General features: G+C 56.6%; 2 protein-coding genes across 8 annotated transcripts in view; one reads left to right on the forward strand and one right to left on the reverse strand.

The window, feature by feature from the left end:
* LOC127480909 (uncharacterized) overlaps nucleotides 1-21,491 on the reverse strand; it is a 147,769-nt gene that overhangs the window by 43,162 nt on the left and 83,116 nt on the right. The window lies entirely within an intron of this gene.
* TSPOAP1 (TSPO associated protein 1) overlaps nucleotides 17,565-21,491 on the forward strand; it is a 49,579-nt gene continuing 45,652 nt past the window's right edge. For all 7 annotated transcript variants that reach the window (XM_051809502.1, XM_051809503.1, XM_051809504.1 and 4 more), the window contains exons 1-2: nucleotides 17,565-18,062; nucleotides 19,529-19,657. In XM_051809502.1, the coding sequence (XP_051665462.1) occupies nucleotides 17,580-18,062; nucleotides 19,529-19,657 (612 nt within the window). In that variant the 5' untranslated portion in view covers nucleotides 17,565-17,579. The remainder of the gene's footprint in view (nucleotides 18,063-19,528; nucleotides 19,658-21,491) is intronic.

Genomic DNA, 21,491 nt, shown 5'->3' on the forward strand with positions numbered 1-21,491 from the left:
GAGTGTTGCTTAGGTGGGGTCTCCACCATGGGCTCCCCACCCTGGGGACAAGGCAAAGGAGCCCCCTTTGACCATGGTGGCGTTTAGGTGAGGTGCCCTCATGGGGACATGGCAAGGAGGGGCCTCTGTGGTGCAGATGGGATCTGAGGGGCAAGGATGGAGTTTGAGGTGGGATCTCACCCTTGGAGTCCCGTCAAGGGGGTCCTCTGAGAGCAGAAGGGGGTTTGAAGGGCAACAATGGAGTTCAAGGTGGAATCTCCCCCTGCAGGGACAAGGCAAGGGGGTCTTTTGTGAATGGGAGAGGGTATGAGGTGGATGTCTCCCTGTGGGGGCAAAGCAAACCAGGGTCCCAGGGTGATCAATGAGAGGGGGTGATGGGGCTTGACATGGGGCCCCCACCAGCAGGGACAAGGCAATTGGGTTCTCTGTGACCAGGATGGGGCCTGAGGTGGGGGCCCTGCTCTGGAGACAAGTTGAAGCAGTCTCCTATGACCAGGATGGAGTCTTAGGTGGAGCCCCTCCTTGGGGGACAAGTGATAGCTTAGTCCTCTGACCAGGATGGATCTGATGCAGGGTCCTTCCTTTGGGGACGAGTCAAAACTGTCCCCTATGACCAGGATAGGGTATTAGGTGGCTTCCCTGCTTTGGAGACAAAGTGAGGACATCCCTTGTGCCTCAGACAGGGCTCGAGGTGGGAGGATGTGGTATGAAGTAGGGTCTCCCTCGTGGGGACAAGGCGAGGATGTCCCCCGTGCTCAGGACGGGGTTTCTGGGGAGACAAGGGAGGGCAAGGCAGGACCTCCCCGGCGGGCAGGAGGATGTCCCTCAGGCTGGCACAGCTCCGTGAGGCAGGAGGTGACACTGCCAGAGGCTCTCTTTCCCCGGGGCAAGACCAGACCTGCGGTTTGCCTCCCTGGCCACGCTGGGGCCGGGCCACGAGGGGGGTGCGGGCGGTGGCCCCGCGCGGGCGGACGCGGACACGGCGCTGGAGCAGAGCGGCCACCGGACAGCGGCTGAGAGACAGTGCAGTCACCCATAAAGTAGAAAGCACTACTAAACAGCACTGCAGGGTGTAGTGTTTCCTACTTTATGGATGAGTGTACTGTGGGCTACGGAGAAGAGAAGCACCGCCACCACCACGTGCCCGTCACGAGCTGCGCGCGCCCCGAGAGCAGAGGAGGGGTCATGCCCGGCTCACGGGAGGGGGTCCACGCTTGGCCACCCACCCCGTGAGCTCCACCACCCTCCCCAGGCTGCAGATGCTCTGCTTGTCCCTCCAGCACCTGGGGGGGACAGGGGCCACGTGGCCCAGTGGCCCAGCTGTGTGGCCAAGGGGCCCGTCCCATCGGAGCTCACACCATGCTGGGAGCCCAGGTAGGCAGCAGAGCCCCCAGTTCTTATTCTTTCCCCCCCTCATCTTCATTTCCCACGTGGTGAAGCCTTGGGAAGAGCTGGGCAGTGTCCCCACGTGCAGTGGGGACAGGCACAGGAGGCAGAAGAGGGCTCCTGATCATGTCTGGGTTCAGCAGGGCGAGGGACTGCTAAATAAAACTCTTCTGGCATTGACTTTGTGGATTTTTGTATTCAGTTCCTGGGAAATGCAAAACTGGGGAAGAGCTCCTTGCAGTGCTCAGGGCCACGTGCAGAGGGGGCATCCCAGTTTGCCCATGTTCAGAGCTCTGGGGAGGCCTTGGGGGGGTCACAGGTGGGATGGGGGCTGGCAAACCTCAGCCCCTGAGGGCTGTGGTCAAAGGCCAAGAGACCCTCCTACAATCCCAGTCCCCTCCAGCCACAAATTCCTGGCCTGTGTTTCCTGGGGGGGGGGGTCCTAAAACCAACCTGGCTTCCAGGGATGCAGGAGAAGGGTCCCTGTTCCCAAACATCAGCTCCCAAACCCTTCCAGGCACCTTCCCTTGTGGCTTTGTCCCCCTATCTCCTGCCCGTGGGAGAGAGCATCTAAAAATAGTAGAAAAAAAATACCAAAAATACACTTTTTTTTTCCTTTTTTGAGCCCAAACGTCAGTGGAAAGTTTCCACATTTTGTAAAACTTCTTGTGATGGTCTTGGGATCATTTTGGGGGGGGGGGGGTACTGAGTCTGTGGTAGTTTTTTTTTCCCTTTGCCCCCTCCCTGGGCTGGCCAGAAAGGACAGGGATGTTTTACTTCTCCTCGCTTTCCCACGTTCCGTGGGTTTGTGGCTGTTCAAAGGGGATGTGGAAGGGGAAAAAAAAAAAATCAAATCAAAACTGTCGTCATGGTCACAAGGAGACAAGTTTTTAAACAGCAAAAATGAAGAAGGGCTAAAAAAAAAAACAACCCAAGCAGCCAGAGCTCAATGCCCTGAACAGCTTTCGGTTTGTGAGCTCTGGGAGGGAAAAGCAAGTTCAAGTTTTTAATGCGCAAAAGTTTTGGAAATTCACCTCCTAATAATGAATGTTCAAGTATTAGGAAGGGTAATTACCCAGTGTTCATGACCAAGGATTACTGTGGTTATGTATTACAGCTACTCAGTGGTGACTGCTGGGGGAGACTTGGGGAACGTGGTTCTTGCTGAGAGCAGCAAAACAGAAACTGCTACTTTTTTCCTATTTAAAAAAAAAACACCACAAACCCTCCATTTTTTAGTGCCCTCCCTCCATCCTGAAGGCATTTCAGCAGGTTCCCATAAAGACACATGTACTGCCCATACTGGGGTGAGCTCCTGCTCTCCAAAGGACCTGGGCGCTTTCATCTGGGTCCTGGTTGATGCTGGACCTGCTCCAGGACACATCAGAGCAACCCCCTGACCTCAGGGTGGGTGTAGGAATCATGGAATCACAGAATCAACCGGGTTGGAAAAGACCTCCGAGATCATCAAGTCCAACCCTTGATCCAACCCCGCCGTGGTTCCCAGCCCATGGCACTGATGCCACATCCAGTCCCACCTTCAACACCTCCAGGGATGGAGAATCCACCCCTCCCTGGGCAGCCCATTCCAATGGCTGAGCACTCTCTCTGTAAAAAATTTCTTCCTAATATCCAACCTAAACCTCCCCTGGCACAGCTTAAGACGGAGTCTGCAGCTGGCTGCTACAGCATGTCCCAGAGGAGACAAATGTGTTGGAGCCAGGGTTCAGAGGAAGGTTCTGAGGAGGGTTTGGAGGAAGGTTTGGAGGAGGGTTCAGAGGAGGGCTCTGAGGAGGGTTCAGAGGGGACTGGGCTCCCCGCAGCCATGAGATCTTATCAGGGAGCACTTCCCATCCTGCCTCTCGCCTCCTGCTAACAAAACCTGCCTGTTCTGTCTTGTCAGGGAGCTGAGCAGTGCCTGGGCCTCCTTCCACACTCGTGCAGCACCTGCAGATCCTGCCTGGTGCCTCCCCGGGGGGAAACATTTGTGGGCAGGAACCGGGGGGATTCCAGTGGTGGGATCTATCCTGACCTGTTCCTGGAGCAGAAGGAGTCACTTAAACTGGTGGTTTGAAGGTAGATGAGACTAGAAAACACAGGAAGATGGGATCAGTTGTCTGGAATCTCCCCTCTGGTCTGTTGGCTGCATCCACTGCTCATCACCAGCTTGGGGCTTCCCCCCACCACACACACACACTCCTTAGGAATGGGCAGCCCAGAGATCTGGGATTTGGGTGGGATGGCAGAGTCCTGCTAAGAGAGGTGAGACTGCCTGGCGTGGTGGTAACTCCCCACATCACAGGACCCATCTGAGTGGGTCATCTACACCCTTCACAGCCAGCAGTGAATTGAATATCTGGGTGGTGGTTTGCCTGTGCTGCCTGGGCTCAGGCAGAGGTGACACTTGGCCCATGGCATCCAGTTCAAGAGGTGACACATCTGCACAGGACACATCTGGATGTGCTGATGAAGCTGCTCAAAGGAGGTGCACACAAAGAGGTGTCTGAAAGAGGTACCAAAGACCCCCCAAGGTACCTCCCCTGGGTCAAGTGGCCCCGGGCAGGTTCTCCTGGTGGCTCCATGTCCATCAAGGGAGATGTGAGATGCCAAATGTCACCCCCACCCTGCAGGAGAGGGACACCAGCAGTGGGACTGGGAGCTGTTGCCACACACAAGGATGTGGGGAGGCAGGACCTGTCCCCAGTTGCTCAGGGGTTCAGGGATCATCAAACCCTCTTGTGCTTGGGATCAGCAAGCCTTGTTCTGCAGTGGGTCAAGCTTTGAACAGGGCTGGGGAGCAGGGGACAGACAGATGTCCCCCAGGGTGGCCCACTGGCTTTCCCCTGAGCATCACGAACGCTGACCAGCCTGATGGATGATGTGATCTTCATCAAAGACACAGCCAGGCAGGGAGGAGGCAGAGACAGAGCACGTCAGCCCGCTCTGTGTGCTCAGAGATGGCAGTGCCCGCTTTGCTGGAGCGTTATGCTGCTAACTCCTGTCTCCCTGGATCAGATCAGCCTCCCAGCCCTCCCTCCCTGCCCACACCACCCTCTGCCTCTTGTCCTGCTCATGCTGCAGGCAGGGTCCAGCAGCTTTCAGCAGAGGGTTGTTTCCAGCACAGTGTGTCAGTGAGGGGCTGAGGTTCAGCTCACACAGAGGGAAGGTGTGTGAACATCCCCAGGGCAGAGCTGGGCATCCCCAGGGTAGAGCTGGGTATGACCAGGGCAGACCCAGGAGTCCTGGGGCAGACCCAGGTATCCCTGGGGCAGAGCTGGGCATCCATGAGGCAGAGATGGGTATGACCAGGGCGGAGCTGGGCATTGCTGGGGCAGAGTTGGGTGTCCCTGGGGCAGAGCTGGGCATCCATGAGACAGAGTTGGGCATCCCTGGGGCAGAGCTGGGCATCCCCGAGGCAGAGACGGGTATCCCCGGGGCAGAGCCAGGAGTCCTGGGGCAGAGTTGGGCATCCTGGGGCACAGATGGGCATCGCTGGGGCAGAGCTGAGCATCCTGGGGCAGAGCTGAGCATCCGCGGGACAAAGTCAGGCATCCCGGGGGCAGAGCCGGGTATCCCTGAAGCAGAGACATCCTGGGGCAGAGATGAGCATCCCCGGGGCAGAGATGAGCATCCCCGGGGCAGAGATGAGCATCCCCGTGGCAGAGGCGCGCAGAGGCTGGGGCCGGTGCTGTACCAAACGCCGATGCCGGCGGGGTGCGGGGGGGATGCTGCGGTGCGGGGGGATGCGGGATCGGCCCGTCCGCCCCCCCTCTGCCGCCGCCTCATCAATAGGCACCAGACCCCGCTCCCGCAGCGTTGCCGTGGAAACCGGCGCAGCCGCCGCCATTGGCGGCCCGGGGCGCGGCGCGGCCCCCCCGGGGCCCGGCCCGGCTCCGTATTGATGACTCGGCAGCGGCTGCGGCGGGGGCTGCCCGGGCTGAGGGGCTGCCAGCTCCCCCGGCCCCTCCGCCACGTCATGGGGCCGGGGGCGGCGGTGGGCTGAGGGCGGCGGGAGCAGCGACCGCAGGGGGCTGCGGGGACCGAGCCATTCCCGGTGCGGGACCGAGCCATTCCCGGTGCGGGACCGAGCCAGCCCCGGTGCGGGACCGAGCCAGCCCCGGTGCGGGACCGAGCCATTCCCGGTGCGGGACCGAGCCAGCCCCGGTGCGGGGATGCTGCTGCTGCCGCCGGCCCCGGCCCCGGCGCGGGGGAGCGCGGCCCGGGCTGCTCCCAGCGCCGCCGCCGCTCTGATGCCCTCGGCTCTCCCGTGCCGGCTCCCGGAGCCCCGCGGAGCCCTGCCCGGAGCGGAGTGAGCCCAGCGCTGCCCCAGCCATGCAGGAGCCGGAGCGGGGGGTGCCCAGCGCTGCCCCCGCCGCGGGCGATGCCGCCCCCGCCGCCCCCGCCTGCCCGGACCTGGACACGCGTGACGGCGCGGGGGGTGACACGGACACGGTCGGCTGCCGGCTTCCCACGGGATCGGAGCGGGACGGAGCGCCCCAGCCCCAGGAGGAGTCCCCCGGGACCCCCCGCGTTCCCCCGCCGGACCCGCAGCGGGTTCACTCCGCACCGGAGCTCGTCAGGCCGCTGCGAGCGATGGAGCGGACGGACAGACCCCCCCAGGTAAGGCGGGGGGTGGCGGTGCGTGGGCTCATTTTGGGGCGAGAGGCGTCGAGGCACCGCGGGGACGATGCCTCGGTACGAGACGGGCACCGGCAATGGGTGCGCTGGGCTGCGGCTGAGCCACCCCCAAAACCTTCCCCGTGGGCTGGGAGCTGCCACAGCCGCTGCCACGAACCCCAGCAGAGAAAGAGCTGCTGCCTCCGCTGCCCTTCCACGGGGATTTCCAGCTGCCTGGAAGGCGCTGGAGCTGGTGCGGGGTCTCGCTGAGCCCACCCGGAGCAGACACAGCCGCTGCACCAGCCCAGGCTGAGCCGTCCCTGCGGCATCTCCTCGCTCCGGCAGCATCAAGGGCTCTGCAGGTCGTGGCAGGGACATGATTTACTCACTGTCACTCCCTTCCAAAATATCCCCTCTCCACTCCGGGGAGCCTCGGAGGGCTTGGGACACCTGCACTGCAGGGGGAACCTGTCCCTGAAGGCAGCCCTGGGCACCTCGGGGCAGTGCAGGGTCAGCCCCTTGCAGCATCTCCCTAATGACAGCCCAAACAGCTCCTCAGGGTCTCGCCTCCTCCATCCAGGTCACGAAAGTTCACCAGCTCACCCTGCTCAGGACAGCTTGCCCTTCTTTCCCGTGGGGAACAGCAGCCATCTTCCTGGGGTCCCCTGGGATCTGGGGGTGCTCTTAAACAGGAGAGAAATCAGCTTTTGGCCTTCAGGAGGGAGAAGGGCTGAGCAGAGCTGGCTGGGGTTTAGCAGGAGGGTTTTGAGCAGGCTGTGCTGTGCAGCTGAGCCCAGCTGGAGCTGCCTGCGGGAGAAAGGGCACCGCTGGAAACACATCAAGGGACAACAGGATTGCAGTCCAGCACAGTTTCCTATGGGTCTGTTTTGAAGGGCTGTTTATTGTGGTGCTTAGGGAAAGGCCACATTGAACCAGGCACCCTTGGGCTGCCTCTGACCCCAGCCCTGGCTGTGCCAGGAGCACCCCAGCTGAAAAACGGGGCTGCAGAATGGGAAGGATTTCTGCTCCTTCCCCTCTTTTGTATCCCAGGAGTCAAACTGGTTGTGCCAGACTTACTGTCTTCAGGGAATCCAGAATGGTTTGGGTTGGAAGGGACCTTCAAGATCATCTGCTTCAGGGACAACTTTCAATAGACCAGGTTGCTCCAAGCCCTGTCCAACCCAGCCTGGGACACTCCTCCAGGAGAGCCAGAATAGGTGCTGTGTCCTGGTGGGAGCCTGGGTGGGAAGGCTGGGAGTGGCAGAGGGGCAGGTGGCTGGTTCAGAGGGGTGTTTGTGGGTGCTCCAGCAGCTGAACAGCACCTTTGGGGAGGCGGCTGTGCACCAGCTCTAGATGATCCCTGCAGTGGGTCCCCCATGATCCAGCTGTGCATCCGGGGGTGGTGGAGGAGGGGGTGAGGACCCTGCTTGGTGTCTATGGTGGTGACTGCTGAGCACCTGCCATCCAGTTTGCCTTGGTCCTTGGGCTGCTTTGAGTGTTTCCCGTGATCCTGGAGGCTCCTGGCTGGGTGGTTGACTCCAGTTTCCCTTCCCACTCCCATGGGGTTGTGGCAGCACGGTGGTAGTGCCATCATAGTCCATGGTGGAACTGGTGGGGCTGGGGTGGTGCTGCTGGACCTGGTGTCACTCTGCTGTGTCGTGGCAGTGCCGCAGTGGCACCGTGGTGGTGCTGGTGGTACCGTGGCAGTACCATCCTTAACACTGATGTTGATCCCCAGAAAGGTTACCTTGTCTTTTCCTGGAAAAAAATAAATCAATCCAGCAGTTCTTCCTGGAGCCCAGTGGCTTTAGGGATGGGAAAGGCTTCCAACCATAGCAGAGCAAGGGCTGGTGCTGCTGGGCTGTGCAGCCACATCCTCAAATCCACTTCCTAGGGAACGAGGGGCTCACACAGCTGGGAGAGGGGGGGGCTCACACAGCTCCCCTCCAAAGCACAGCTCCCCCTGGCCAGGCTGGGACATGCACTGTGTGTCCTGCTGCTGGAGCTGGGCTTCCTTCAGCACATTTGTCCTTGGGATGTCAGAGCTGCACTCTGTGAACAGGACAGCTGCCTCCAGGGAGAAATCTCCTGGTGTGGGGAAGAGCCTCCTGAGGGCTCATGGCTGACAGAGCTCATTAAAGATGCTGATTTTATGATGGAGCTCCTGCCGTGTGTCCCGGCCTCCACCACTGCTGCTCTGCCATTCCCTCAGGGACAGACCATGGATAGACATTAAGGCTGTCTGGAGGTCAAGTTAATCTTGGCTTTCTTGCCTGGGTCCCTCCTGAGTGCAGAGGGTGGAGAGCTCTTGCCCTTCTTCCCTTTGGGAGCTGGAAAGGGAACTGTGGAGTTAGAGAGGTGGGTTGGGGACACTCCTGGAGCCTCCCATCCAGCCCCTGCTCCCAGCAGGCTCCAGAGCTAGAAGAGGTTGATCATATCCTGACCAGGCAAGTGTTGAGTATCTCCAAGGGCTGGGATTGCACCACCTCTCTTACCCTGTCCCAAGGTTGCAGCATTCCCATGGAGAGGAATGTTCTGCACAGGTCTGCTGGGAGTTTTCCTTGCTGAGGCTTGTGCCTACATCTTCTCATCCATTTTCCACATGCCCCTGCATCCTCTAAGGCAGGGCAGGGTTTCCCAGCTCCCACCATGGCACCACTGGAAGCCTTCTGGGGACTGTCACAAGTGTATCCTTGTCCTGTTGCTCTGGTCCTGCTCTCCAAAATTTCTGTGTGGACACAGAAGATAAGAAATTACTTTCCTGCTGAGAATCTCCAGACACTGCAGGGGTAGGATCCCAATCCCAATAATGAATAACAGAGAAGGAGAAAAACATTGTGTGTGTAGGAAGAACAGGGTTACAGTGGCACAGATACAGTCTGGCTGGAAATTGGAAAGTTCCCAGAATGCTGTCAGATGGATTTTAGAGCACTTCCCACAAGAGCTCAGCTGCCTGCATCTCCTATGGGATGCTGCTCCAGTGGGATTTGCCCTGGCCCTGGAAAACTCAGGGTGGTCTGGGAGTGGGTCGCTGAAGGAATGTTGCATTCCCTCCTGGCACATTGGAGGAGGGGAGAGCAGCAAGGTCATTCACTTTCTGCATATTCCCTGCATCTTCCCTTCCAGGATTACTCATCTCCACAGCCCTTCCAGCCCCACTCATGGAAGGGATGAGCTCAGCTGCTGACCACATCCTTGTTCCCATCCCAGGAACCACACAAGCAAGGGGCACACTGAGGGTGCTCTGAGTTGGTTCTTGTGGCTCCTTCTCAATCTCCAGAGGTTGCTTTGGATTTGCATTTCTTAAAAGCCAAGCCTCAGCTTCCCTTGAGGTCATGTGGAGCTGCAAATATTCTATAAATCCAACTGAAAATGCTTAAACCAAGGAGCCCTCCAGTGGGTAGGAATTTAAATATCCACAAAAAAACCTGTTGGTCCCAGTGGGGCTTAATGACACAAAGCACAGACACGGGGAGAATTATAAAATGCTGGTAAAGATCCTCCATGTCAAGCACTCAGGCCAAGCTGCATTTAATGATAAGCTCAGTGTCTTTTGCAGGAATTTGTGGCCTTTCAAGAGCTTCAAATTTTCCACTGGCAAAGCTGGAAAACTGTTAATTTAATGTCTGAGGGTGTGTAGAGCTGCACCCTTGGCCAGGAAGGGTAGGTCAGCAGAATAAAAGATGCCAGTGGGACAAGAAGATCTCGGGCAACAGAGCCAGTTCTTGCTGTACAGACCATTTCCTGCAATCCCAATTAGAAGATTGTGTTCTATCTTGCTAAAAACCTGAGTAAATTAATTTTTCTTGGCTTGGCAGTGCTCAGCCTCATGCAAATGCCTTAGTGCTGTTTGCTGCAGGACTGTGGATGCACAGCCACCCTCAGGTGTCTGCCTGCCAGGAAGAGCCAGGAATGAATGGAAAACAAGGCAAAGTGAGGCTGTGAAGGGGAAGGTAATGCTCATTTTGGCTCTTTTACTAATTAAGCTCATGCTCTCTGTGCAAAGACACGTCCAAATGGCTTGGCCAGGGATGTGGAGGATCAGAGACATCAGCCTTTCCCTCCTCACCGTGTCCTTGGCTCCTCTGGGCTGCTGGATTTGGGACAGGGCTGTCCCACCATGCTGGTGTTGTTCATCACCACACTGTGATCCTTCACCCCAGAATCCTTCTCATTTCACCCTCTGGATATTTTGAGGGGACCCACCAATGTCTTGGCTCCCTGGTGTCTTCTGGCTGTAACATTCCTTCCTGCTGGAATAACATGAAGTGAAATGGCACGTGCAGCGCTGCAGCCTTGTTGCCCTCCTCCTGCTGTGAGTGCAGGCCTTCTGCATCCCAGCCATCTGCTCAGAGTTCTGGGAAAACACCCTTTGGAGCATCAGTTGGTATGTCTGCTGCTGCTCCTGCCATTCACGTTTCCTTATGGATCACTGAGCAGCACCTCTGGCTCTGTGAGGGGGTGCCAGGGGATGATTTTCCCCTTTATCTCTTGTTAAAGTTGTTGGAGATTTGGGGCTTCTCAGTCCAGCACAAAATCCTACAAATATCCCAAGTGAGTTCTTGCTTTACCAAGAGGGGCAAGGAACTGATTCTGACACAGACTCCTGGAATGGTTTAGGTTGGAAGGGACCTTAAAGCCCATCTTGTTCCACCCCCTGCCATAGGCAGGGACACCTTCCACCAGCCCAGGTTGCTCCAAGCCCTGTCCAACCTGGCCTTGGACACTTCCAGGGATGGAGCAGCCACAGCTTCTTTTTGCCAGGGCCTCCCCACCCTCACAGGGAAGAATTCCTTCCTAATATCTAATCATGCCAAAGCCTGGGAACTAGAGCAGGTTTTAAGCCAATGTGACCCAAAAGAAAAGGTGCTCTTGGGCCCCTGGGAAACTTCAAGTGATTTGGAAAACAGGAAGAGGTGGGGGAGAACTGCAGAGCAGATTTCTGGGGAAAAAAAATTGCTGTGCACACCAAATCTGCCCCTCCAGCTCCCTGCTGTACCCTCCAAGGTGGAAGAGCCCATTTGCCTCTCCAGAGCTGAAGGTGGTGGGGAATCTGGTCTTTCCACTCAAAGAAAGGAGACCATGGATATTGCTGCTGGTGGGGAGTGACTTTCCAAGCTGTGATCCTGTTAAAGGGCTGAGGCACTTCTGTATGGGCAGGGGATTTGCTGAGCTGCAGCTCTGTGGCTTCCCAGGGTGAAGCCAGAAGTCTCACACCTTCCTTGGGAGTGTTTCTTTGGATTAGAGTTTCTGTTACAAGAAAGATGAGATATCAGAGAACAATCACCCCCACTCCAGCCATCAAATACCAAACCTGGAAAGCACTCAATTTTATCATTCTTCCCCAGAGTTTTTGGGGGGTTTGGGTTGTTGTTTTTTTTTGCATGCTCACAAAATAGAATTATCTGACACGTGGCATCCAAAACAAGTCCAGATGCTCCTTAAAGACCTTGGGGTGGTCTGGGCCTGAGCCTGCAGTGCTGGGAGCTGCAGACTGACCTTTGCTCAGAGCTAAGCAACAAAAAAAACCCCCAAAATATTTATAGGATGCCAATGCCCATGTTTTAGCTCAAATGATTGGCAATGTGCATGAGTACACAAGCAGCAGAGGTTGCAAAGTCTTTCTGTGTTTGCACTGAAGTTGTTCACACATTTTCTTCCCACATCTTCTACATTTTGCTTTTTTTGTTGTTTTTTTTTTCTTAGTGGAAATACCAATGCATGAGCTGCTGCTCTGCAGATTCAATGATTTGCTCAGCAGCACCCAGAATATTCTGCAGTTAGGGGGAAAAAAAAAGGCAGCTTAGCTGTCTTGGCTTCTAAGTTTTACAACCAAGGCAGGTTTTATGGGGCACAGCCTGGCTTTCACACATTCCCAGGCTGGGCAGTGGAACACCAACACCATTACTGTCCCCTGAGTGTGGTGGAGATGGAGCACAGTTCTGCTTTACTAGAGCTTGGCCTAATCTTTCTGGAAGCTGATAAGAGACAAGAGACACTTGCACCCTGATGTTAAAAGGGTGGTTGGTAGAACAGGCTTTGTACCTGCTTTTTGCCCTGCAAAACCTTTCTCACAAGATGTGAAGGTGGGAGAGGCCCTGCAGGGGACACAGGGGTGCCCAGAGGTCACACAGTGACCCAAGGGCAGGAGGGTGATGTTGTACTTGAGGAGTGTTGCACAACCCCCTGCTGCAGGTTATCTGATGGATCAGCTGCAGTTTGTGGCCTCACACATCCTGGGATTGCAAAACAATTTGTGTTTGACACGGAGAGAGTTGGGTCACAGCTGGGCAAAGCCTGGCTGGGGCCATACACACCTTGTCAGGCCTCTGCTCCAGGCAGGCAGTGTCCAGCTGGGAGCAGTCCCAGGTCTCTGTAGCACACAGGAGAGCAGGGCCAGGAGCAAACTGAGCACTGAGGAGACCAGGAGTGTTCAGCCAGATGGGCACCTCCACCCTGAGCAGCACCTTTTCCCACTGGCTCCATCCCTGGGTTTCTCCAAGCCCTCCATTCCTCACAACTGCCTGCCCTGATTTCTCTCTGGCTGTGAGGGATGAAGAATCACGTGTGCAGCACCTCAGGAGCGGTTCAGAGCCACCTTCCCAGCAGCTGGGAGGAATTTCAGTGTCATTTTCTCTCATCTCCTTGCAAATCCTCCTGTCTCTTGGATTTGCTGGTAAAGGTGAGGAATTGTGCTGCATTGCATCCTGGGCCCGGCTGCAGCCTTGGATTTTGGAGAGCTGATCCTCTGCCTGGAGAGCTTATTTTCCACTCACATTCCTCCCTGCCTCAGTTTTGCAGGAACATTAATTTCTCCCTGGTTGGGGAGGCTGGAGAAGCTGAGCTCATCAAAGGACAGCGAGCCAGGGCCATCAGGGCACTGAGCAGATTTTCCTTCTCCTGGAATAGCTGGGTTTGTTTTCCTGGGATTGATAATGGTGCTTCCATGGAGGGTTTAAAGAGAGAGAGGACCTGAATTTGTGAGACCCAATTTTAGCTGCATCTCATTTTAAAGGCCCTGTGAGGAGCATATGAAGAGCTGGCAGTGGTCAGAGGGTGTGCAGGAGAGGAAGCCTGGGGGAATGTAAAGAACAGCAAATATACAGTGACTGTTCCCCTGAATATTCCCCTCAATATCTTCCAATTCATGGCTCCAGCACTCCCCACGCCGGAGGCAGGATTTTTGAAGTTAATAGCCTTGGATGGATTTTTTCTTCCGTGAATTTGTGACACGGGGTGATAAAAATCAGATAAATGAGGAAATCACGGAAATAAGGGCAAGTAGTAGGCTGGGAGAGGGATGGGCAGCAGGAAAAAGTGCTGACTGATGGAAAGGGGAGCTGGCAACCCGCGGGGCTGTGGGGAAGTGCCCTGAAGCCAGCGGCAGAAGGGAGATGTTTGTGTCTGAAAGCAGGAACTGGCGCAAAGTTCAGGGAGGGAGGAGAACGAGCGCAGTGGGACACGGGCTGCAAGGCAGGGGAGCGGCAGGATAACCACGGCCTCATCCCAGGGATGGCTCTTCCTTCTCCCGTACCTCTGCCAGCACTGTCCCTTTTCCCTCAGCAGGGATGGTCCTGCCCCTCGCTGTGCCGGCGGCGGGGTTGGCTCTGCTCACTGACCCAACAGGAGGTGATGCTATTTTTGTCTTGCTTTTGCCAGGCAGTGAGGGCACTGCAGAGGAGCAGCCTATGGAAAATAACTTTGTTCTGTGAGGTGGCCGGTTCCCTTGAAACGGGCTGGAAGAGGAGCAAATGGATTGGCAATGACAGCCTTTCATTTCCAAGCGGGGAGGATTGAGAAGTTAAGGGAGCTAATTACCAGAGTCAGGTGGAACGAGCTGCTAAAGGGCTTTGACACGGGCGGAGGCTTGGTGACAATGATTTCAAATGAAGGAGAGGTGGTGGATTTAATATAGCCAGGATAGCAGGAGAGCCGGGATAACTTCACCTGGGAAGGTGTCTGCAGAGTGGGGGTTGGTGTTGAGAGATGGCTTTTGCAGAGCAAACCCAGCAGCTGGACCCGGCTGGGTTGCAGATGGGGAAGTCACTGCAGGGACATCCTGAAATTATGTGTGGTTTATTCCTCTTCAAGTTGTATGTGGTTTATTCCTCTTCAAATTGCGTGTGGTTTATTCCCCTTCAAACTGTGTGTGGTTTACACACCTTCAAACTGGGCCATGGTTTAAAATTCAGCCACGAGCCCGCCTGTTTCCAAAGGCCACCTGAGACCTCCCTCTCACAGGGCCACCCTCCCTGTCTGGCTCTCCACAGGGATTTTAAAGCAAGGCTGGCTTTAGGCTTTGGCAGTTCCCCAGGGCTGGCAGGGGGAAGCCCCTGGGGCTGGGCTGTGCCAGGCTGTGCCCAAGCCGCATTGCAGAGCCGGGTTCAGGCAGCTCCTGTCGTCCTCACCATGTGTGATTTACTGTCCCCCAACGGCCTCCTGCAAGTTTTCCGCAGGACTTTCAGGACTGTGCTGGATTCTGGCTGCTCCAGAGGGATTTTGCCTGCGTGACCCATTTAGCAGCCTGGCTGGGCACCTCTCCCTGCAAAAGCTACTGCAGCTCTGCGTTGCTTTTTGAAGCTTTCAGGTGAAAAAGCAGCAGTTCTCTCGCAGCTGACATGCTGAGGGCTTCTCTTTGTTTGCTGTTCTCACGCATCCTGGAAAAACTGTATTTTGGGCTCTACCTGCCAAAAGAGGCGACAGATGTTGCCAATTCCCGTGTAACGGAGGCTTCAAAGCCATGTGCCTGCTGCTCTCCTCCCTCAGCATCCCTGCTGCTCTGCTCCTGCAGAAACTTTCCCCGTGGCCAAAGAACACGTCACTCAGGTTCATTTTTTTAGTGGCTGAGAATATTCCTGACCTGGGGGATGTGGCTGCCTGGAGACCCTCCCCGTGGTGTCAGCTCGGCCTCTGCTCACTGAAACCTCCCTGACCGAGGGATGTGCTTGGATTTCGGCTCCTGCTGACACTTTGGACACTTCATCGGGCTGAGTCACTCTGGGGGGAGCCTCTTGCCTCTCCTCCCTAACCATCTCCTCCAGCTCCCCGGGAAAGGCGCCGCGGGAGCCCCGAGCGCGGCTGCGCCGTGCGGAGCGGGATCCTTGAGGAACAGCGGAGCAGTTCGGAAATTAAAAGCCATTTCATTATGGGAAATGAATGTTTAATGAGCGTGGGATGACGTCTAGACAGCCCCTCGGTTGCAGGCTCTGGGAGGAGGGCTCAGCTGACACAACAGCACCGGCTCAGAGCCCAGGGGGAGGTTTGGCAGAGCTTTCCCGGGCGCTGAGGTCCCCGTGTGGGACATCCTGGCACAGAAAGGAGCTCCTGCCTCCACGTCTTCTCGCTGCAGATGCCCCTCGTGCCTCTCTGGGCAGAGCCCCAAGGATCTGTGGCCACAGAGGGACGTGCTGGCAGGGGGAGGCTTGGCCGAGTGCCTGGCCCCAGCCTGGAGCACACAGCCACACTGCCCTGCTGCCTGGGCAATGGGAAAGCACATCCCAGCCTTTGCCATGTCATGGGCTCTGGAGTCGTGACACGAAACCTGGGCTGACCTGGGGACAGCCTGGCAGGGTGGGGGTGAGTACTTGTGAGCCTTTGGGTCCTGCCCAGGTGAAGGTGTTTTATGGCTACAGAAATGGGGGTTTAAATGCAGAAATTTGGATGTAGGTCCCCAAAAGACACCCCTGCCATGCTGGAAATGCTGATTGTCCTCTGCAGAAGCTCTGTGCTGCTGATGTCAGAGGTCCTGGCTGCCTGGTGGGGAGAGGCAGGAGCACATCAGCTCCTCCAGGAAAGCTCTCCAGCTCCCATCCCAGGCACAGAGGCTGCTGGCTCAGTGTGCTCACCCTGGCTCAGTGCAAGCAACCACAGATGTGAATTTTGAGGTCTCTTGGCAGGGGCAAGGAGGTGGAAATAATGCCCTTTGACTTCTTCCCAGGGGCTGCCTGCTTGGCTCTGGGATGGCAGCAGGGAACGAGCCCGAGGCGCTGCCACGCACGGCACGGGAGATGGTGGTGGGACCCCCCTCCCCGTGCACCCACCCTGCTCTGTCCCCCCTTTAGCACCAGCAGTGTCCCCTGCATGGATTCCCAGCCTGAAGAAGGACTTCTGCTGTTCCTGGAGCTGGTGATGGGGGAATTGCTCCCTGGGACACCTCACTGTTCCTGTAAAGCTGCAGGGATGGGATTGATGCTGCAGGATCTGATGCTGGGCAGAGCTGTGCACAGGGCTCCCAGGGGAGCTTCTTGGCATTCCCAGGATGCTGAGGTTTGGGAAGCTCCTTGGTTCCTGGGCCTACCCTGACCACCCCTGAGAACAGCCCCGAGTTGTTGGAGGTGTGATGTCCCCAGGAATGGTGGCAGTAATGGCACCTCTGTGCCCAGGGGAAAAAAATCCCACATGTGTGGAGGAGTACAGTCTCTCTCCATGGGACATTTCACTCCAGCTTTCTCAAATGCTGGGATTTCTGCAGCGTGGGCACCTACAAACCACTGTGCCAACAGCCTCTGCCTACAAACCACTCTGCATGGCACGTCACATCCTGGTGTCTCAGGGGGTTGGTGGGACCTGGGGCACCACCTGAGGCTGATGGGGAGGGCTGGGTGTCATCTTCTGAGGGTTTGGTTTTGTTTTCAGCCTCCTTCAGTTGTCTTTTCCCTCCCTGCTTTGCCAAGGCATTTCCATATGGGTGTGGGAGGTTAGGAGGGCCACAGGCCGAGGGATTGGGGGTGGACTTTGTGGAACTGGTCTCCTGCTATGTTTATCCAATGGACATGATTGAGAAACCAAAATACAGTATTTTCCAAGAGCATCATGAATTTTACCCAGCCTCAGACTTCCTAGAGCTGGGTCCCTGTCTGATTTCTTGCTCCCCAGAAAGCTTGGGCGACATTTTTTTGGGATGTTTCCCTCACAGCCTCTGTGCACTGGGGAGGTCATGGCCCTTCAGCAGAGTCTTGTTGGGCACTGGGAGCACATCCTGCAAGACCTGCCTGGCTGCTGGGAAAACATCTGGCTGGATCTTGCCGAGACACACACGGGGTGCTGCTGCCATATGGCAGCTGTGAGGCAACAGCTCTGCTCCGAGCTTTGCTAACGCACAGAAATCCTGCCTGGGAGCCTCTGCTGAGTTGCTCTGGGCAGGAAGCAGTAACCACAGAACTATATATACAGCTCCCAGCAGAGCTGCTGCTGCTGCTGCTTTTGATGTGACAAAACGAAGTTGGTGTTTTGCAAAAAAAAAATCCGTCGTGTCGTCTTCTTCCGGAGCTGACACGGAGAGGGCAGAGCTGGGGCTGGCTCCTGGGTGGGCTCCAGCAAGAGAGCTGGGATGGGAAAGTGGGTGAGGAGGTCTGGTCACCTCCAAAACCCACGTGGTACTGGAGGCCACGGGGTCCCTGAGCCGTGGGGAGCAGCCACGTGTTGGAGTGTCAGGGGCTGTGCTCTGCCCCCGGCTCCTGCCAGGGTTTCACTGAGCCAGTTTGGATGGTGCCACGGCTGAGGATTCCAGGAGGGTCTGGGCTTTTTCCCTGTGTGGAAGCTGAATGCATGGAGATGGCAAATGTCACCCACAGGGGATGAAGCCTGGCCCCAAAGGCCAGTTGTCCTCCAGAGGGCATGTAGCCCCTCATCTCCTGAAATCAGCCCCCAAATCCCACCGTGCCCCCTTGCTGCCTGCACCCCGACCCTGCCAGCCCCCCACACAGCTGGGCTGGGCTGGGCATGAGGCTGGGACCCCTCTGCCCCTGCCCTTGGCAGGTGAAGCTCTAAGGTTCAACAGGACCTGTAGTCTGTGCCCTGCAGACCTGCAGGACCTGTGGTCTGTGCCTTGGGCAGGGGAAGCTGTGAGGTGCTGCAGGACCCCTTCCTGGGCAGGTGAAGCCCTGAGGACCTGCAGGAGCCCTTCCTGGGCAGGTGAAGCCCTGCTGTGCCTCTCCTGTGCTGTTTTGCAGAGCGGGGCTGACTACGGCTTCCTCGTGAGCCAGAACACGAAGCTCCTGAGTGCCCTGGAGGACCTGCGGCACCGCTGCTCCAGCCTGGCCGAGGAGAACAGCCTGCTGGTGAGCAGAGGGCACATCCTGCACCCTGGCTGGGTGCTGGCACGGGATGCTCCACAGGGAGGGAGTCCTGGCCAGGGTGAGGTGCTGTCTGCTGCCAATTCCAAGAGATGCCACACACGGGATCATCTGGGCAGGGCCAGAGGGGATAGGGGGTCTGGGTGCTCTGGGTGCCATCACACTGCACCCATCAGCTTGAGCTGGACCCCTTCCTCGAGCTGCAGAGCAGAGCCAGGCAGGGGAGGGGAAGTTGCCCTTGTTTCCTCTTTAACTATATTTGATTCTGTGAAAAGCAGAAACACTGATTCACTCGGCCTGGTCTCGGCATGACAGTGCAGCACTGCCCCCTGCTCCTGTGGGAGCTCAGCACCCCAATCCTCCCCAGCTGCACCCCGGCACCCAACACCAAGCCAGGATGCCTCAGCAGCCTTCTGCCCTGTTCCCCCCCCATCCTTGGCTCTCCAGGCCCATCAGGAAGCACAAAGAGGGGATATTCCCCCCCCGAATCCTCCCTGGAGAGCATCACCCCTTGCCCAGCCCCGCAGCGTGGGGATGCAGCCACCCCGGGCCCCTGCAAATTTGATTGCTCAGCATTTCAGATTTCTATCACCACACTCAAAATGCATATTGTAGATAAATTTCTTACACTAAAAGCATAAATTCCACGTGGCCTGCACCCCGGGGTTACCCCTTATCAGTCCTCTGGGTTTTAGTGAAGCACGAGCGTGTGAGCTCTCATCAAATTGGACTCTCAAAAACCAGCCTCAGCCTTACAGCTGAGCCGCCCTTGGTGGGGTCTCACAGGGGTAGGGAGGGAAATAATCGTGAGCCTCAGCTGACCTGACATTTCTGCTGATGTGAAAAGACAGCACAACACATCTGGGCCCGACCTTGGGAGAAGGAGCCGTCGGCGAGAGGCGGCTCATTGGAACGGACAGATAACAAATAAAAGGGGATTAAGAGCGAACAGAATCAATAGGGAGAAAAAGGAAATTTGCTTTGCAAATATCAAAAAAGTCCTTTGTCGCTTCCTCCGAAGCTCGTGCTTCGGTGTCAGGAGAGAAAAGACACGGATAAGCTTGTCCTGGTGGTGCAGTACAAATCCACAGGGATGTGCTGAGTCCTGTAAATCTGGGGAAATAAACTGGGAAGACTTTGGAGGAGAAAGCCCCAAAGGGTGGGCGACCAGGATACATTGATGCTGGAGACATGCTGAGTCCTGGCAGAGCCTGCAACGAGCAGGCTGTGGATGGAGGGCGACCACGTGGGATGGTCTGGGGATCTCATAGGGAGCAAGAGGTCACATTAACAAAAATAGCAGGAAAACCACAATTTCAGTGACTGGAGAGGCAACAACAGCAGAGGTTGGTGTTTGATGGTTTGGGTAGTTCTAGAACAGGTTGAGCAGGACCAGGGGCATTGGCTCTTGATCAGGGGCTTCACCTCCAGCTTCTTTTTCTGTTCTGCAGCGCAGGAGCTGCTTCCCCCAGACGGAGGAGAAGGTGAAGCACCTGAAGAGGAAGAACGCGGAGCTGGCGGTGATCGCCAAGCGCCTGGAGGAGAGAGCCCGGAAACTGCAGGAGGCAAACCTCAAAGTGGTGGGTGCTGGGACCTGCCCTGGCTGGGGAGCTGAGCTGGGACAGCACCTCACCACCAGGACCTTCTGTTTGCCACTTCCATCGAGCTGGAAAGGCCTTTTCTTTCCCTTTTTCTTAAACCTCCAACAAACACGCTTTGCAAGAATCACCAAACCCAGCCATCGCCAGCTGCTCTGCTCCTGCTCAGGGAGCTGGTTTGAGGAATTTCCTCCTGCTTGGTTTCTCCCCATAAGGTGATACTTTAGGTTAATTAACGTGGCTTTCTCTGAAGTCATGAAAATAATTCATCTGACTTCACCAGAAAGAAACAGGAAGGATTTGAATAAGAAAAGGAGTGCGGTGAAGCAAAACAGGAAGGGGTGAGAGACAGCTCTGCCCCATCCACACCTCGCTCACAGGGCTGCACAAGCCACAGGGGTTTTGCTTTCTCCAACCTAACAGCAGCTTGTTGTGAAGCCTGTAGTGTTTGACACCTTGCAGGAGCAGCAGGAGATGCCTGTAGGGTGTGGGATCTCGGGCACAAGTTCCTAATGGGGGATTGCAGTGGAGGAAGGCAAAACCTTCCTTCTGTTGGAAGGAAAGCAGGGATTGTGATGGGGAATTCGAGCCCTCTAGGACAGAAAGGAGGAAGTGAAAGCTGTGTTGGAGGGAAGGTAGGGGGCTTTCCTGGCTCTCTGTCCCCAGGCACTGCACGGCCCGTCTGTCACAGGGTTTTGATACTTGCAGGGCAACAGATGGACTTGTCAGATACTATGTTAAGAGAAACCATTTGATATACACCCAACAGCTCTGCAGCCCCCCCAGCACCTATACCAATACTGATTTATTTGTTTCTCTTGTGAAACTTTGGGGTGGTGACAGTGTAAGGCCTGTGGGAGCCCTGGGAGAACCTGCTGGGCTCCTGTGCTGGCCAAGGTGTCCAAGTGCTCGGATGGCTGAGGCTGGAGGCAGGAGCAGAGGAGGGGCCCTGAGGAGCTGGGGTTAATCTGGCAGTGGTTGCCTTCAGTGCCTGGTGCACAGGTCCCATGGAGCTTCTGCACATGGATGAGATGCTCAGGAAGAGCTGGGGAGGAGAAGTTTGCACAGAGGATGCAAATCCTGATCAGGCAGGGGAGAGTCCCCCCTCCCCAGATTGTGAGACTTTGTGCAGATGACAATAGCTGGGCAGGGAGAGGAAGGGTTGGATAAAGTCAGGGACTGGAGGTGTCCTCACTGCCCAGAGGGTTGGGATGAGCAGGGGGTGTGAGCTGCCCCTTTATCCAGCTCTGTGGTGCTGATACCCAGTGGGAGAGCCCACCCCAGGGATGGGGGAATCCCAGGGACACTGTGCCAGGCAGCCTCAGCTCCTGCTGGGCAGACAGAGCCTGTCCCTGACTAGCCTGCTCCCCCTGAAGCCCTGTCACCCCCACCCCTGCTCTTCCCTCCCTCATAGGGAGCATGTGAACCTGACCTGCTTCTTCTGCTGAACATCTCCCAGTCCTTCCCTGCCTGTGCTGGTCCTTGCTGGGCTCTCTCTTGCCTCTCCACTTCCCTCTGTCCTCCACCCAACCATGCTGAAGCTCTTTCCTGCTGCCTAGAAACCCAGAGATGCTCCATTTCTCTTCCTGGTTTGACCACCTCTGTCCTTTATCCCATGCCCATCTTTCCTGCCATCCTCTCCTCCTCTTCTCTGTTATCTTCTCCTGCTTTTCTGCCCTCATCCTTGTTTTCTCTCTTCCCCCCACACCGTTGCCCTGCCTGCAGCCCCTGTTCTGGCTGTACCCACTGAGCCCACCTGCTGAGCCACCTTCTCCTTCCCACCTCTTCTCTGACCCACTTTTCCATCCAGCCCTTC

The sequence above is a fragment of the Manacus candei genome, unplaced genomic scaffold, assembly GCF_025592945.1.
Source record: "Manacus candei isolate 608988 ecotype Guabito, Panama unplaced genomic scaffold, ASM2559294v1 h1tg000076l, whole genome shotgun sequence".
NCBI classification, from domain to species: domain Eukaryota; kingdom Metazoa; phylum Chordata; class Aves; order Passeriformes; family Pipridae; genus Manacus; species Manacus candei.